Source organism: Acomys minous (assembly GCF_964271855.1).
Source record: "Acomys minous genome assembly, chromosome: 19".
In the NCBI taxonomy this organism is placed as follows: Eukaryota; Metazoa; Chordata; class Mammalia; order Rodentia; family Muridae; genus Acomys; species Acomys minous.
This window is the reverse complement of record NC_140499.1, coordinates 23515582-23534950: the sequence shown is the minus strand read 5'-3', so window position 1 is coordinate 23534950 and position 19369 is coordinate 23515582. Positions and strand designations below refer to the sequence as shown.

At 33.9% G+C, this 19369-nt stretch overlaps 1 protein-coding gene across 3 annotated transcripts in view; it reads right to left on the bottom strand.

Annotated features, from left to right (window-relative positions):
* Window positions 1–19369, bottom strand: part of PCDH10 (protocadherin 10) — a 56996-nt gene that overhangs the window by 18661 nt on the left and 18966 nt on the right. Inside the window, exon 5 of one of the 3 annotated variants that reach the window (XM_084768317.1) lies at window positions 16295–16568. The exons of the other annotated variants lie outside the window; for them this stretch is intronic. Coding sequence (XP_084624443.1) covers window positions 16528–16568 — 41 coding nt within the window. The 3' untranslated portion in view covers window positions 16295–16527. Of the gene's footprint in view, window positions 1–16294; window positions 16569–19369 lie in introns of those variants that run through there. 3 annotated transcript variants of the gene reach the window in all.

Here is a 19369-nt window from a genome sequence, read left to right as displayed (position 1 = left end):
TAATTCAATAATAATAGTATTTTAATAATAAAATAATGTCATTTGTTATTAGGTTACAATACAACTGGTGAGAAAAGTTACTGGAAATTTATATTCAGAATGCAAAATAAATATATTTTTCATATGGTTCACAGTTATGGAATTAGCAGACATAATTTTTAAAATTATAAATAAAAAACTAAGCTCAATATATGCATTTTAATAGCTTTATTGAGTTGCATGTACATTCCTTATATTTGAAACCATCCTCCTCCTTCAGCTGTTGTTTGTATTTTTCCATTTTAATAGTGCTAGCTGCTCTTACCCACTCATTGATTGGAACATAAAAATCTTCAAGGAACTATGAGAATGGGAAGACAAGAAAGAAACTCGCTCAACTGTTTCTGAAGTTATAGCTACATCCAATCTATATCCACACTTTAAGAGGCTAATATAACCTTGGATGGTAGTGATTAAGATAAGTATTAAGCAGGTGTCACTTTAAGAAAAGCAATGGCCTTCCATGGTCAGTGCTATGCACAGTAGACCTAACAGTGTTGAAACTCTCTTTGTGGGTGTTATTTCAGGGTGGGAGCAATTCATCACATATGTTGATGTTCCCTGATGTCCCTCTGTACATACACAGAGTGATCAAAGCTTCCTTGGAAACTTTCTCCTCTAGATTATCATTTCTTGAATGTACTTTTAAAAGCTGTGCATCACTATATGCATTGAACCAGGTGTCTGACATCAGACAAAGGTTTTCTATTCACTGTGATCAAAAGAATTAAGGAACTGTTTGTGCTTCTTTTACACTCTATTTTTAACTGCATTTTTTTTCTTAGTGAGTCACAGAAATGTTTCATTTTTCACACTTATCTTGACATCTGAAGTAGAGATGAAGTATTCTGGAGAAGAAACATTCAAATATCTACATTTAGAATTAAGCAAATGGCTTTTAATGAATTGTGTAATAGTCTATTTTTTATTCTCTAAACTGTATAGTCCTTCATAGTTTTCAAAGCATAATTGTACATTGTGAGAAAACTTAAAGCATTTAGGTTAATTGAAGTATTTATAAGATGATTAAGAAATAATTTAAGAGGAATGATTGCCATATTGCATGGTATTAAATAATTGTAGAATTATCATAACCAACAGAGTACTTGTGTCATATAGTTGCCTAACAGAAATTAAGTATGTTATAGTAAGGATTAAAACAATAGTGTATAAGCCAAATACTCATATTTCAATACTTGTATTGCTAGAAACACAAATGAATCTCATGACTTATCACAGTACAAATCAAAGAACTCTAAGAAATATATTATACTTATTAAACAGTCTAATCTGTTTCTGCATGGGGAAAAAAAGAGCAACCTTCAGATATCTGTAATGATTGAGATGCCACAGCAGTGAACATTTTCCAGGGGTTGAGATCAGTCACCTACTAGAAGCTCATTGAAATGTTTAATAAGCCTCACAGTCAGGACAATTTTCACACATAAAGGGAATCTACCTGTGAGAGTCTGAGCCCATTACCCCTGTGGGAGTCTCAGACACCTGCCCTCTGTTCTCTCTGTAAAATCATATCATAAACTTAAAGACAGTTTAAAGGTAAATTTTCATTAGAGATTTGCCCAGTTGAATAATCAGTTCCTTTTACTTTCTTGTCTTATTTTTTTGAACTACATATGAAGAATCTCTTTTATAATTTTTCTAAAGACTTTTCTCCCTGTGTTTAACCCTATGTTGTAAAATGAGGGACAGTAGTGTTCAATGATATGAAGGGTAACTACTTAATTTCTCTTGTAGTTTCCCATATGCACACATTCATATTTTATATTTCATATATTATATATTACTATCACCACATAGAATACAAATTGATTGGAAGTAATGTGGCTGTGTGTGTGAGTATGTGTGTGTGACAACTGCCTGGGCTTAAGGTCTATTATTTTTTTAAAAGCCTTTTCTTAATATACTGTATTATTTTTCTGACCAATTACAATCTTTCTATTCAGCATAACATTGAGTTTACATTTAAGTTGCAATGTTGCCTTGATTGCCTTTCAAGTTGTATGTTATCCTTTAATCAAGTCATATGACCATTAGTGTAGCATGACAACAATAAATGATCATTCACTATAAGGGAACAGGAGTGTGTTTGAAGGCAGTATTAATATCACAGATATGTAAAGTCCTCATCTTTTGGAAATAAAATTCATTGAAATTAATTCACAAGGCATTCCTCTATACTATTAGTGTAAGAGGTATATAGTGAGGACATGTTTATCCTTAGTTCACTGCTTTATGTGCGTAATGCTTAAAGCATCATTCATATTTAATACTTACTAAATTGAAATTTAAATCCATGATACTTTAAAAAATAAGAAGACTGTAAAATATGGCTTCCTGAAGCAGACATGTACAATAATAAATTGAATAAAAGGTCATTTCTAAGAAAAAAAATCATGGTAGCCTCTCTGTCTTCTGAACTCTGACTAGAATCAGTCATTGTTATCAATGTGCTCCCAGGTATGCCATTATAAGCACCACATATAATTTAAAGACAAGGTATGAGCAGTGAAGGAATTTATTTTATAATCAATAAGATAGTTTCAGATTCAAGCAAAATTGCAGCCTATTAAAACTCCTGAATTTACTGCCTGGAGATTTCACAATTCAATATACTTAGTGTGGATTTTAAATTTTTATCACTATGAAAACAGCACAGTCCCTATAAGAGCAGAGGTGTTTCATTACCAAACAGTGTTGTATCATGGCCAACTTTACATGAAGTCACACAGCATTACATGAAGAACTAAGAACCTTGCCATTCCACAGATCCTTTCAGACCAGAGTTCCACCCCCAGATGGAGGACCCATGGGCAGTCAATATCAAGTATATACTTCTTTCACGTGGAAATCCTGTCTGCGTGGCTTGCTGTAGCCATGTTGTCTATCTGTGATATTATAAAACTCATGATAGTAATAGACAGTGTGTTTAACAAAAACCAGTGGTGGAGCATTAATTCCTTTGATGATGTCTTGAATTGAATTTAAAAAGGTTTCTAACAAGACCCAAAATCACATGTGAGTATTATATCAAAAATACTGTGAAAGTGGGTTTAGTGAAATAAAGTATTAAATAAAAATAGTAAAACAAATATGCATGCATCTAAATATACATTAGAAGCTAAATTTTGCAAGAGGGAAATCAGAATATGGGCCTCTTGGGTACTTGGTGGACACTGTGCTAGGCTCCAAACAAAGCCAAAAACCAACCAAGAAACAAACAAAAATCATTGTTTCATTGGTTTCTTTAAGTTAAATGTAGAGACTGACTCAGTATATATTTGACAAATAAAAATATGTATTTCTCTTCTTGACAATCAGTATAGTTTTTCTAACATACCACAATACAATCAAATGTGCAAAGTTTTGCTCAGAGATATTTAAAAACATTATTTACACTTAAAATACACCTTTGCAACTTCTAAAGACAATTTACTCAGTACACCTCCCTTAAACAAGTTCAAGGTAATAAATAGTTCATTCAGCTCACCAAATGCTGCTAATTTAAGACAGCTAGAATTTCAAAAAGAACACCCACATGTTTTTTAAAGAATAAATGGTTCTTTTAAATGAGTCTCATGATATTTGCTGCCATTTAACAGTCATACCTTAAGTGGTTTCTTCAAAACAGTTTAAGAAAATCAGTTACTTTTTTGTAAGGTTTAAATTAGCATCCCTGTTCACAGAAGGAGGCAGGAAAATCTCGGAGTAAGATTGGTCATATCTGTATGCGCAAGGATATGACACCTGCAGAGAGCTGTGTGTGTCAAATGTCACTTCTACATGGCATTCATGTCAACTCCAAGAAGGATATGATCTCATGTTTATATGAAAAACAAACATGAATTCAGCATCATACAGTACAAAAATAAACGTGTATTTAAAGTTTTTAAAATGGGTGACTTAATTTACTCAGGGGTCTAATTTATTAATATTGAAGTTCTATGTAACAACAACATATATTAAACACAATTCTGTCATCCAGAATTTAAATCAATATTTAATGACTGATTATTATTACAAATAAATGTATATTTACTTTAAATATATTATATTGTCACAAAAATATGTTTATGTATTACTTATTATGCTTAAACTTTCACCAGGGCTTTTGAGTATGGTCTTATGAGATATAGCATAGTTAATAAGTGTTCTCTTCTTTGAATAAGAAACATCGTTTTACTTACCCTTTCTGAAATGTAAGCCAAAACATAAACTTTAGTTTCAGTTATATCCTGTATTCACTAAGTCATATCCTTATGTCCCTTTGATTCAATCACTCATCAAGTAATAAGCCACTTGAAAACTGGTATGCTGGGAATCAAACAGCTTTAAAGGTTTAAAATGCCAATTGCTGAAATAATGTTCTATTATGCTTATTAAAAGTTAAAGTTAATTTTAGTTATAATATAGATACCAAGTTCAGACCCTAAGTCACCACTCTTCTTATATGATTTTAAACTGTGTATCTAATTCAGGTTTATTTTAATTATTGCAAATAATTAGACTTATGACAAATTAAAAGTTGTATTGTGCACTTAGAGTCAATGAAAGGTACAAAAAATCAAAGTAAAACTTCAGCATTTCAATCATTAACCATTCTTGGCACCAGAAATAGATTCTGGCTAAATGTATTGATACTGTATATTCACATACAAAATACCTTTATTTTTAATCAAAATTAGGAAATGTAGCACTCAACAATATTCCAGAAAGTTGGTTGATTATTAACTACTTAACAATATTAGCAACCAATAAAGGATATCCACTCATTGCTATTATGCCTTTAAAAATTCTAAAAATGAAAACAAAAACAGAAAGAAAAAAAAACAGCTTGTGAAATAGGCAGTGCTGGTAAGAATTCTTTACAGAAGTTGGGAGAGATAGATCAGTCAGCAAAATATTTGAGACATCAGCATTAGAAGCCACATTTGACTCCTAATATGCATATGAAAACAGCAGAACCCTACACCTGTAACCCCAGTGAGCAGAGACAGGCAGGTCTGAAGCTCACTGCTGAGCCATCCTAGCCAAACATAGAGACTCTAGGGTCATTGAGAGATTTTTCTCTCAACAACAAAAAATGATAATAATATAATGTAGAACAATAAAGGAAGAAATCTGATCTCAGCATCACTTGTAAGTCACATGTACACACATCTATGGGCAAATACACCACACACACACACACACACACACACACACACACACACACACACACACACACACAAACTCTAGAGTCTTTAAGATTATATTAGAATCTTGGATACCTGAGGAAATTAATTAATTGCCTCTTAACCTCTGAACCTCAGTTTCTAGTGCCTCCCGTTTTGTTCATATTTACCCTTAGGTCATCCTTCTTAATAGTGAGTGGATGCATGAAATTTTTGGTGATTATGAAAAATAATCATATTGGTGAAATTGACACTTGGACATAGGGAAGCATGAAATTTAAGGAGGAAAAGTATTGTCTCAAAAGAAAAGCATCAGAGAACAACAAGTGCAGCTAGAGTCAGAGTAAATCTGAAAACTGTGGCTATTTGAAAGACTGAAATGCAAGGAAATATATTCTGAAGCAGAAATTGTGGAGCATTTTGTAATTTTTACTTGTTTGCTCTTTGACATGGGAATAAACTATGTTTACTTATGTTTACTTTATTCAATGATATCAGGGAGATACCAGAGTGAATGAAACTTCTTCCATCCCAGATACTTCACCTGTTGAATCACAGATTAATTCCAATAATCCTTGTGGGTGTCTGCTTGCTTAAAAATGGAGCTCTGGACATAGGCACAGATATTACATTCTAAAACATGTGTAGAACACTGGGCAAAATGACTTCACAGATTGTTTTCAATACAATGGTCTTGTGCATAAGAATCTAATAGACATTATGGGAAAAGCACGTATGTTTCTCTGGAAAATCAGAGGCTCATAGGAAATATGAGTTGTGTCTTGCTTCATGGGGAGGAAGAGGCCCTACCGTTGTGGAGTGGGGAGAATGCATACAGGAAAGCACTTGTCCCAGGGGTAGAACAGAGTGACTGAGCATGCAATATCTCGAGACAAAAGATGCATCAAGAGGGTGAAGACCATGCCATGGCGTAACTATAAAAAGACCAAGAGCTGGTGACATGGATGCAATTGTCATCATAACGTAACATCTCCTAAAACACCTGAGATAGAGGGAAATTTAGATAACTGCTCCTTGATTCCAGGGAGTTAGGCGGAAAGCTTTCATTTGAAGAGTCTACCATTGTCTCAGAGCCCAGCAGAGAGTCCTAGGATTATACTTAATATATTTGGAAACAGCATACCTTGCTCTAATTTTTGAGAAAAGCTATAGAACATTCTGCAGTGAAAACGGCTGCCCAGCTGTCATGCAGCCTGCTCACCTCTAAGGATAATTGTGGAAGGAGTTGAGGAGTGAGGTGAGATTCTCAGGGTGAAATTCTGCTCTGCTATCTCAGCATCTCAAGCCTGAAGTAATGTCAGCTACAATGAAGCCAGGGATACACCCAAGACAACTGGGTATATTTTCCCTATAAATTTTAACTTAAGAGAAAATAAGGCAGATAATAATGACAGACTAATATTAAATTCACTTTAAAACCGAGACAGAATTTTTTCCTCATAAGTATTGCTTCTGGGCTTATTCTCTTACAGAGACATAAGTTCATCTTGGTCTGTGAGGTTTGAGCCTGTAATTCACAGGATTAGTAGAGTTTGCAGGACTGCTGTGATTGTACGACTTAATCTAACTGTGCTAGGGGGGTAAGGCAGCAACCTTTGATCAAATATCTCCTATGTGATGAGAACCACATATTACAGTCCACTTTAGTTTTATAAATTGTCTTCCCTAACTGTTTCTTTTGCCGTCCAAATCTATTCATTTAAAAAAGTATGCTAACATTAACACACAACAACTACTACAACCTCAAAGCCTTCAGACATAAGTTGACCCTTTCAGTAATATATATTTTTTCCTGTGGTACCCCTACAACAATAAAACTCTCCTTCCTTAGTCTCTGTCTGCCCTTGTTTCTTTCCTCCTTCCTTCTTCCCTCCCTTGCTTTCTTTCTTTCCCCCATCCCTTCCTCTTTTTTTCTCTCCCTCTCTCCTTGTTGGTTCTTGGGCTTAAATCCGTGATTTAGGCATGCTAGCCAAGCATTCTACTATTGTTCCACACCTCTCATCACCATTATTAACTGACTTCATCAGTATCTTATTTGTTACTGTTGCTTATCATGATACAATTGTCTCAGCCATCCGGTGTCACTACCAGAGAAATTATTTTGGTAAACACTTTCTACAGTTGCTACATTTGTCTCCTTCATTCTCTCCTTCATTCTCCAGTTAAAGTTGGATTAGCATGGTCCTCATGTTCATCTTCCACTGGAACTATTGTCTTCCAGTCCTTAAGAGCCACAACACACAGAATCATCAGTCATACTCCCAGCCGCAAAACAAGCACACAGCGGCCTGCATCAGACTTCCAATCTGTGTCCTTTCATGTGCCTAGGAGCCAAATATAAATTGCAGACATCAAGGCTGAAGTAAAGCATCCCAGATATAAGCTGAGACTCTCGTTTAGGCTCGAGAGAGCAACTAAAGGAAATGGTCCCTTTTTAAATAATTCCTAATATGGTGACAGTGAGAGTATTCACATTCGATAATAAAATTTAGATGTATTCACATCTGATAAATGCATAAAAATGTACTAGTATCATAATAGATTCTTAAGTTGTTACCTCTTTCTCCTGGCGTTATTTGAACCATCTTTAATTTTCCAAACAACATGGTATAACTCAGCCAGAACAAACTTGCACTATGCCTCTAGATTTAGGTTATAGATTTAACATTCTATGACTTACACTTTGAAATATGTGATATGTGATGTCCAATTTTATACTTTTCTTCACACAATTCCCAACATCTAGAATGCCCTTAGTCTCCATCAGGAAATGCCCATGAGTAATACACAGTCAATAGGGTGCATGACACCTTCCCTTGACTGAATTTTAAGGAATCATTCCCAAAGATTTAGGTTTATTTTAACACAGCAATGGTCTTTTCTTTTGCTTGTATGCTCATAACATTAAGATAACATAGAATGAGGAAAATTATGAATTTTGTAAAAAGAAAAAATGCTTAAATGCATTCACTACAGCAGCAATAAAAATCACAAGCTACTTAAATACAAAACTGTAAAGTGTCTTAACATTTTTCACTTCTATCATTGGAAACAGCATTATTAAATGCAAAACATTGGGACAATATAAAAATTATAATTTATATATTAATTGAAGTAGATGTAGGACTATCATGATTCTGGAGAAAAAAATGGGCTTTTAAGTCTTTTCTTACTCAGGAAAAATAATGATACTTATGGAGAGAGAGAGAGAGAGAGAGAGAGAGAGAGAGAGAGAGAGAGAGAGAGAGAGACAGACAGACAGACAGACAGACAGACAGACAGACAGAGACAGACAGAGTTTTTTTCTCCTGGGGAGTTGAACTATTTATAAAATGAATATATATATATATCTAATACTGAAGAAGAAGACAGAAAACACACAGAACCATAGAATAGAATTTTCATGAAGAGTCAATTAAAAATCTATTACAGAAAGTTAGTTCTGCACAGTTTCTTGTCTGTATTTCAAATGGACTTTTGCCACCCCTTGATAATTGTCTGACTTAAAAAGACTATAGTCCAAAATTCAGACACCGGGCTGAGTGAGAGAATCAGGTACATCAGTAAATTCAGTGACAGAATAGCTGGACAAAAACATTTGGCTTTTATGTGTTCAGACCTTGTCCTAAGTAGACACAGACATCACTCTTACATCTCACAGAAATGTATGACTTTCCAGTAAAACAGCTGTTTGTGTTCCCAGAAGATTCACAGCATCTGTGTCTCTCACATGAAAGGTACAACTGATATTTGGAGTAACAATATCCTGCCAACAGCCACAAGTCACTAATGATTAATCACAATTGTCAGCATATAGAGGAGGTATATTGCATTAGACATCGAGTGGTTTAATTCTTTCTGTTTCCTTTTATTTTTTGTCCAGAAAATATAGTTCTTTCTACAATCATTCAACCTAAAATGTTACACCATAGACTAAATTAAAATCATTGTTTTCAAGTGATTCTGTGTCACTGTTTGTTTTACATAATCAAGTGTCTTCCCTCATTATAAATATAAAAGTTGAGTAAAACAAAGACAATAAAATTTCAGAAGTTGTAATCCTGGCTTGTAGCTAACATCATCATAACACGAATGAAGCTTAATCTGTGCTGCATATTAGACATTTGGTTCTGTAATGTCTTAATGGATAAAGGGTGAAAATAGGAATACTGTACTTTTAACACATGTGCTCTGTGAAAGGACATATTAACTGCAGATGCAAAATAGTGATTTATTGTGAAAAGAACATTTGGTGTCTGATTTTTCTCTCTGAGTGAAAGAGGGCATAATTAGTCCTATTTAAGCTCAGAATTTTAATTTCATCCATACTTAGGCTGATGTCATTGTTCCTATTTTAACTGAATATGTATAGTTGCCTTCAACACTTAATGCTCCTTTGGGCCAAGCACTCTGCTTTAAATATGCTAAATAATTTTATCTTCACAATGAGCCCCTGAGAATCTGTGTTACAGATAAGAGTTACAGGAAAACTAAAGAAGTTTTGGAGATCACGTCATTACTGCCTGTGTCATCCCAATTTGTGTCTGCACAACCAGAGGTCATCACTTCAGTATGACATCTTGGACATGAGGAAATGCATCAAGACACCCTTGAGAAACCATCCTAGGAAGCAGGCTTGGTGAGGCAGAGGCAGGTGAATTTCTGTGAATATAAGGTCAGCCTGGTCTACAAAATGAGTCTAGGATAGGCAGGGCTGTCATACAGAGAAACCCTGTCTCTAAAATCCTGAGAGAGAGAGAGAGAGAGAGAGAGAGAGAGAGAGAGAGAGAGAGAGAGAGAGAGAGAGAGAGAGAGAATATCCTAGGCTGTGGAAGAGATAACATAAAATATGAATCCTGTAAGGAGAATATGAAAAATCACACATTCTGATACAGTGGTCCAAGTTAAAATGAAATAAAAAAGGATAAAATTAATGAAAAGGGGTCAGAACACTTACTGTGTGAATGGGAATACTACATAGTATTTCTCAGGGCTTTTATAAGTGTATAAATGGACATCTTGAAGCACCATTGGCTATAAGGCTCACTTCTAATAGCAAGGCTGGTGTTTGCATGAGGCCTGCATTGAACAATTTGAGGATAATACCATGATTCTACTGTGTAGGATGAGGGTGGCAGGGACATAGACCTACCTTTCTGATAATGGTGACATGGTGGGCAGGAAAAGCTCATCCATGTGAAATAGGGGATCATGAGTCATTAAGCACACTTGTGACCTCTTATGATTCCAGCCAGACTCTTGGTACTATTTTTAATTTTCTTCTGAAGAGATCTCATGAATTTTACAATTTATTTACTTAGTCCATTAGTTATCTTATATAAAGAAGCTATTCATCTTTGTGCTTACTCACTTATCTTTGGTAAGTTCTTGAGATGCAATTTTCATGTATACCAGGCAAAGCCGGAGGACGTTCATGTAATGTGGTGCTACACCAACAGAAATAAAGAATAAAACACCTAAAAGATAGCAGTATTCAACTATATTTTTTTAAAAAAGTTTTATGCTGTTTTGCCAATAATTTGCAAAGACTCAGTTAAAGAGCTGGTTAGCTGGCTCTCTCTCCATCTCCCTTTCCTTCCCTCAATCTTCTCCCTTCTTTTCTCTCTTTTATTGCTTGTTTTTTTATTTATCATGGGCCTATCTAATAATAAGTATAAAATTATAATAATTAGTGCAAATAAATAATAGTATCACTGATAATCTTTTGAAATTAGAAAATAATTGAAATATCTACACATTGTGTGAAAAGCTACTTAAATTTAAGGCTAAAGAAACATGATTGCTTTAATTTAAAGATAGTATCATATTTCATATTGGAAAGTTTAAGTACTTGCGATCAAAACGCAATTTTTATATCACTACATTTGATTCTAAAATTATTTACTGCAACCTGACTTTCACTATCTTTATCCTGCACCTTGGACTGCTGAGCACTGACAGCTGTAGACCCTTGATAATTTTGTATTTCACTTCATACGTCTTGGACACATCATTGTTTAAAGTTTCTGTGTGATTAGACTAAAGATACCATTTAATTTATCCATTAAAATTAAGCCACCAAATATAACGATTTATTTAGCATAAGTGGTATGTTTGTGCTCTACTCACTTTCAACATAGTAACAAAAACATGATCACTAATTCCAAGGTTTAAAGGTATAACGTGGGTAACTTAGGCATAAAAATTAACAAAAAATCTTTATTTTTATTTAATTGTGGTCTATTTCACAAACTACCAAAGCAGACCTCCTTTTTAAAAAAACCAACACTGTGGAGGATAACATATCATCAAACATGGAAAATTCTCATGTTAAAATAAAAAAAATTCCAGGTATTGGTAGTGCACACCTTTAGTTCCAGCACTTGGGAGGCAGAGACAGTCAGATATCTGAGTTCAGGGCCAACGTGGTATACAAAGTGAGTTCCAGGACAGCAGGGCTACGCCCAGAAACCATGTCTCAAAAAACCAAAATAATAACAATATTAATAACTGCAATAGCTATAATAATAAAATAAATTAACTGAATACTGAGACTATGCCAAAATAGGATATGTTAAATTTCTACATAACTTGTTTTTCAATTTATGTGCTAAGATATGCCATCATAAGTGGTCTGAAGCATTAACATATTCAATCTCTTTATTCCATATATACATACTTGTTTAAATTCTAGACAACTTCCTAAAGCTTTTCCTTAAATTATAATGGTTTTGCTCTTTTTCTAGCCGTCTTATATCTATCATAAATCATGGTGTGAAGGAAAAGAAAGAGGCCTCAAGAAACTCAAAGTTTGCTTTTTTAAAATTCTAAAGAAAGAAATCTAAGAAGTCAACTACAGCGACAAAAAAAGGAGAGAAATAAAATAAGGTGGTCTCAAAGCTTCTCTGAACAGCTAAACCTTTTTCACTTCCTTGCTAGACTCAGCTAGATAATAGCGTTTTGTGAGGAAAAAAAAGCAACATCAAGGGCCTAGAAAGTAAAATCACAGATGGCATCTGCATATGTCTGGAGTTTGTAGAGCTTTGGATGTGAACTGCTTCTCCCTCCCTCAGGAGCAAACACTAGTGTCCCAGCCAGAGTATTTCCTACAGAGCCGGGGTGCTTTCTTCTCTGTCCTCTGGAAGATAGAGGAACTGGTCACTGTCTTCTCTATTTAACATATTTTTAAATACTTAACATTTAAAATGTTTTCTTTCTCCTCTTCTCAATCTGCCACTTGCTGATTTTTTTTTTAAAGTCTCTTCAGAGGTGATGATTTTCATCATGTTCATTTCTTAATTGTAAGTTTCCTTTAAACATTAACAAAATTTGTGAAAATTCTCTAATAGGATCTCAAAGGCATGTAAAGTTCTAGCATCTTCATTTCATTTCTCTTTTATTATAGTCTGCATTTAAGTTGACATATTCAATTCTGTGTTTCTATAACATATACTAAATCAACAGTATATTATGTTTTGTCAATAGAAAGATACAAAGATAAGATTTCTGATAGACTAAACCTATAGAGAGCTGCAATATATGATATATATATTTTTAAAAACCTCCTAAGGTTTTAATCCCAGCACTCTGGGAGGCAGAGGAGGTGGATCTCTGTGAGTTCGAGGCCAGCCTGGTCTACAAAGTGAATCCAGGACAGCCAAGGCTACACAGAGAAACCCTGTCTCGAAAAACCAAAAAATAAAAAATAAAAATAAAAACAAAAACCAACCTCCTCACTACACCATCTTTTCTATGTACTTCAGTAGATAATAAGGTTTACTGGTAAGTTTTCCTATGTTATCAGACAGTGACTTGCTAAGAAATTTTAGTATAATTACATAGTCCATTTATTTCATTTGTTCCAATAACAGAAGATTTAGAATACAAGCAGAATAGTCATCAGTAGAGAGTGAAAGCTTTCTAAGTGTGGAGTTGTAGTGAATTGGGCAAACCTTGAGATACTTCCAATGTCTTGTAACCTGGACATAATACAGAGAGATGTTTGGGGCACTGATTATATATAGGATCCTCATTTTGAGAAAAATTCTTAAGTTATATTTACAAATTTTCACTTCTTTATACATGTGATACTTTGACTAAAATCATGAACTGTTTCTTATCTTTAAGGCACATTTACATAAAATTAAGCAAATTACTTGTAAATATAACTAATGTTTATGCAACTAATAGGAATTTGGTAAATAACTACAAAATCAATAATAATAATAAATAATATTTTATAGGTTTGTGTATTTAAAAACATTGATAAGCCAGAGGTGGTTGCACATTGCCTTTAATCCCAGCACTCAAGGAGGCAGAGGCAGGTGGATTACTGTGAGTTTCAGGTCAACTTGGTCTATAAAACAAGGCAAGGACAGTCAAGGCTACACAGAGAAACCCTGTCTCAAAAACAAACAATCAAAAAATGAAACCAAACAAAACAAAACCAAACAAAACAGAAAAACAACCTTACAATTCTGCTGTTATAGAATTAGGTGCTATCTAATTTTCAGTCCACATGTATTTATTAGTCTTGTTTTTGTCTGAAAAAAACTATCTCTTTAATAATTTCATGATTAAATATAAATTATATAAGATCTCTGAAATTACTTTAGTTTTTTTTTTAATATAAAAGGTTATATTGGATTTTGGAAGAAGTAAATTCGGACGGACTTATCTTTCTACCCTTTCATACGATTAAACACATGTAAAATATACCTTAATAGGAGCCAATTGCTCTTTTGTAATATCACATTTTATGACCACTATTTTTACTGGAAAGACTGAAATAAATCATAACAAATAGATAAATACTTACATTCATCTTGAACATAACTATTTCATGTATAAGCTATAACATGTATAAATTTACAAGTAATAAATCTCAAAGGTGTATTGTTACTTCTGTATTCATTTCAGGCCACATTTCTAGGTCAAATTTTCTAGGCTTAAGATGCCCAGCAGCTGACAGACTATCACACTAACTCTCACGTTTATGGACTGTTTCCCACAGCCCTTCCTTCGAATGACAGCATAAAAAGTCGACCAAGCCTATACCATCAGGATGTCTTTGTTATATCTACTTAACCTACTAACGCCACATTTGACTTGTGACCTTATGACCTGTGTGTGTACTTTACAAAGCAACCCAGTTCAATCTGTTTAGAAATGAGAAAAAGAATCAGGTTCCTCTATTTCTTCATCCACCAATACTTAAAGTTTAAAAAAGAAAACACATCTGTAATTGATTTCCTTCACTATACCTTACTTCTGTACATAGATTTTTCCCCACATCAAACTACAAAACTTATTTGAAAACCATGACAAAACTGTTTATAAAAATGAATTGTGGTACAAGAAACAGTTTACTTGAGTTTCTAAGTTAGAGGCCTACTTGAGCTATACTTCAAGGAGCTTTGTAAAAAACAAGCAAACACAATTTTTGTAGACTCTATTTTAGCATCAAGGCCTGATGACACATGCCTATCATTTGAACATGAGGTGACTTAGATGGGAGAACTGTGAGTTAGACATCAGCCTAAGCTATGAAGGAATACTTTGTCTCATAAATGTGGTTTTGTAGAATAGAGTAGTGTCTTATTTTCATCCCAAATACAGCCATTGACATATACCTGAAACTTAAAATAGCCACTGGTACACTAAAGTAAACTTTCTGGCATGTAAAAAAACATGTAACATTTAAGTACACAACACAAAAGGTATGACAATCTAATATACTATTTGGGCAAATATCAGCATTAAAAGAGAAAAATGCTACACCAACTATATTTTTTTCTATCAATGATAACTAACCTTCTTGGTGCAACACATAACACTGAAAATAGTAATGCAGTTTGCCTACATTGTCATAGTTAATTTGCTGTTGTTGTTCTTAAGCATTGTGAACTGCTGGTTTTAAAAAAAGACAACTCAAATTGCAAATGGACAGGCTAAAACTGATTGCATCACCTCTATGTTTCTTAGTGGATACAGAAGAGAGGAGATGATCAAATGCATTCCTCTGTCAAGCATGAGCCCAGTCTGTTCTACCTCTGACAACTGAGGGAAGTAATTTAAAATGAAATTTAATAAAGTACAGTTCTTCTGTGTGAATGTACAATGTGTGTGTCCAGTGTTTCCCTGTGAGTGTGTAAATGTGGATATGTCCATATAACTTAATTGTAAAGATAGAACAAATACTTACATGTATGATCGTTTGTTAAAGTCAATGACTTAAGGTTACAGTTATTATTTTTGAATGGCACTCCATTTTTGACACAAAAAAACATCAAAATTACTGCCATTAATATCTCTTCACATAGTTTGAAAATGTATCACTGAAATAAAGCGTACAGGTAAGTGCACCACTATGTAACACATAATGTGCGTAGGTATGTTTTGTAATGGGTCAAATCTAGAATAAGAGCTAAAACTCCATATTTAGCTACAATTCTTCTAGCTCAGTTTTTTCCATCCATAACATTCTGAGAGTTAATGCTTTCAATCGTCCACATTCTCTTCACCCGGATTGACCTAGATTGTCTTTTGCGGTGACCAGGGAGTGGTAGGGTGCCTCAAACTTCAAGTGCTTTTTATTCTGTATGTAGCACTAACATGATTCATATCATGCTGTCTTTAGTTTTTAATTAATTAATATTTATGTATTTATTTTTCTATACGACTATTTTGTTATACTGGAAACTGCACCTGTCATATAGTTTTGCAAATTTTAGGTATCTATTTGTCCACTGAGTTCTATGCTGCACCCTCTTTTAATTTCTGTTTCAAGACAATGTCTTTCCAAGTCACTCAGGCTGGGGCTGAACACTTTCTATAACGCCTAGATTGTTGCTGAATGTCCCGCCTCAGGATATTGAGTAGTAATTATAGGTCATGCCCAGTTTTATGAAATTATTTAATTTTAAACAATCAATATAACAATCTTACACCACTTTTAAGCTACATTACCAAAATTGCTTTAACTCCACAAAAAGGGAGTTTAAAAGACACACTCAGGCAAGAAGAGTCTAGGACACTGAGTATTGAATATTGTTTAATGATATTTATAGGAAAATCATTTTGCATATTCCAGGATTATCTACAAGATATTTATAGCTTAAGGTATTCATATGTTGATTCAGAAATCCTCAGTATGATGAAGCAGGAAAAATAATTCCATATGTAGGCGTTTCTTTTCATTGAATAATTCTATTTATGTTTTAATTGATAATCTTCTTTTGTTAGACTCTTATGACAGACAAATGCATAAATGGGTTTATTTCCAATGTGCAAAACAAGAAAGAGGGTGGAAATGATCTGTAATATAAAATGAGGTATACAAAAATGTTAATATGCTAAAATTGAAAGTGTGTAGGAAATAAATTTCCCTTGGTTACAAAGAATCTCACAGCAAGTGAAATATTATGTAAAAGAGTGGCTAACTTTATCTGTTCCCTTCTCTGTATATTCTTAAATGACAACATTTTATCTAACCATGTGCATATGCTCAAAAGCATAATTATAAATGGCTTGAATAAGTAGCCCTCATACCGAAGTTAAGTAAAGAAATAGACTAAATCTAGAAGAATGTGTCTTATCATTTGCTTTGTAGAAAAATGAAAGATGGAGAACAACATATTAAGTACTCATAAACAAGATGCTGGAGGGAAGCCTCACAGACAAGGTAAGAAATTGGAATAATTAAAATCCTAAGAGTGAAGAGTTATGAATCATTGTTATATATCCTTAGGGTGTAACATTTTATGAGAACAAATCAAAACTCAGAGAGTATGAAAAGATACATCATAATTTAAGCACTACAATTAAGTGTATTTCATTATGTAGAATAGCTCCAAATTCTAACGTCCTCTAAAATCCCTATATACACAATCTAGATAAGGGATTAAACTAATTTTGCTTTCAAAGAGCAGACATTGTGTTTATGACCAGATATGTGAATGAGTAAATGATGGTAGCATCCTATGAAATCCACATACTTAAAAAAAATAACCCTTCTTTACTGTTCATAAGTAGTTTAATAAATAATATCCATTGCTTGGTAGCAGATATGTATATGCCAAAAGAGTAATTGCACCAGGGGAAAATTAAAGAAAAGAAGCAAATTTCAGCAACATTTGTAATTGCTGGTAAGTTTATTCTCGGAGTGGATGGTTTGGGTAAACCATTCATAAGATTATCAAAATAAAGCTGCTTGAATTTAAAGACGTTTTAAATTATAGCAAGTTATAAGGAAGGCAAGTATGTTGATTAAAGCAGCTATAAGAGATTTTTCACAAAGGGGCTAGAGCTTTCTTGAACAGGTATTACTTTGACCTCACCCAAATGTAAAGACATTTGATGACATGAGGTTGGCTATGGAGAAGCATGGTGCCTGAATAAGAAACTACCAGCAGTGACAGATGTGCGCTTATTAAATAAAACACTGTGCTTCACAGCTGCCACTCGGAAGATTTTCATAACTTTCAATCCTCTTAGTTGAGATTCACCGGAAGCAAGAAACGAAAGAACAGAGTAGTGACCAGTTTTCTCATGTCCCTAGAGTTATAGGGAGGCCCCAGGCACCTGCTGTCTTCAGCTAAGTGCATTAATGATGGAATAGATTGATGTGTTCCACAGATGCCGAATATAATGGAGGTCAGTGAACGTCAAATTCCAGCAGTGGCCACAGAGAGATAGAGATAAAGTTTACACCTGAGTATGTCCAGGAATCTGTTTGCTGTTAAAGCAAGATAGCTATTTGTTTACAGATGTCTTCATAATGTTTAAGTCAGGGAAGTTAGTAGAAAAAAAAAAGGCACCAGTAGGGTGAGCTGACAACTGGTATATGTCACAAAGGGATCAATTGAAAATTTAAGTAAATTTGGTTCATGGATCTGGGTGTGAAGAAATAAAAACAAGAGATCAACAATAACAACCCTCTCAGAAACATTTGGCTAATAAGCAGCAGAATTTGAAGGAAAATACAAACATGTATTTTTCAGAAAAGAATATCATAAAAGGCTTTCACTCAATTACTGATGAGTTGTAACTATATGACAAAAATGTCTTTTTAAAGCCTTTAATAGAATAGTTAATTTATAGATTTAACATCGGATGCACTGCTATACTTATGGCATTAGAGGAACAAAGATATCCCAGAGGTAACACCTCACCTGAGGGTGGAGGATACAATAATACCAGTAAGAAAATTCATCTTATTTTGAATTCTGAATACACTCTCAATACACTGTTGGGTTCAGCAAATTATGAAAACTCACAGAAGGCACACTGCGATAGTGAAGACATTGGGAAAGACGTTACTAAACAAAGCACGTTTCTTGCTTCCCATCACCTCGTGAATTGAAGTGCTCCGGAAGAGATGCCAAAAGGATCTTTTTAAGAAAATCGACTTTATTGAGAAGAGATCTAGGTGAACTGTAAACATAATCTAAATGCAATGCTTTAAATTTTAATTTTTTGTTGTGGTCTGAGTGAGCTCCAAATTTTTAAAAGAACTCACAAACTGATAAAAACAGAGTTGGATAAGTGACTTTTTTTTTTTCCCATGAAAACATTAGTCTAGGTGCTTCTAAAGTGAAGGGCCAATGGACTGCAGTAGGTTTCACTAGGTGGTTCTTTCTAAACACATTGTTAACAACTTATGGGTCGCCAGCCCTTTGGAGTCAGCAGACTCTTTTACAAGGATTGCTTAAAATCACCAGAAAACACAGATATTTTCATTATGATTCATAACCATAAGGAACTAGCAAAGAGAAATTTTTATGTTTGGGGTTCACCACAACATGAGGAACTGTATTGAAGGGTCCTACTACCTAAACTGATATGTCTAAGCATCTTTATGAGTTTAAGGAGTTTTTCAGACAATTACATCAGTGAAGTTTACTTACTTCATTCAATATGTTGAACATGTCAAAAATATCCATATCACAAATTATGGAAAGAAATGAGGGAAAGAACATATTTTAAAGAAAACAATAAAATCATCAGAAGCTTTCCTTGTGCATCCTTATGCATTTATTAATGCCTTGCTTCTGCTGTCTAAGTTGAATCACACTGATTCACTGACAAAAATCTTTAGGGAAAATATAACTCTAAAA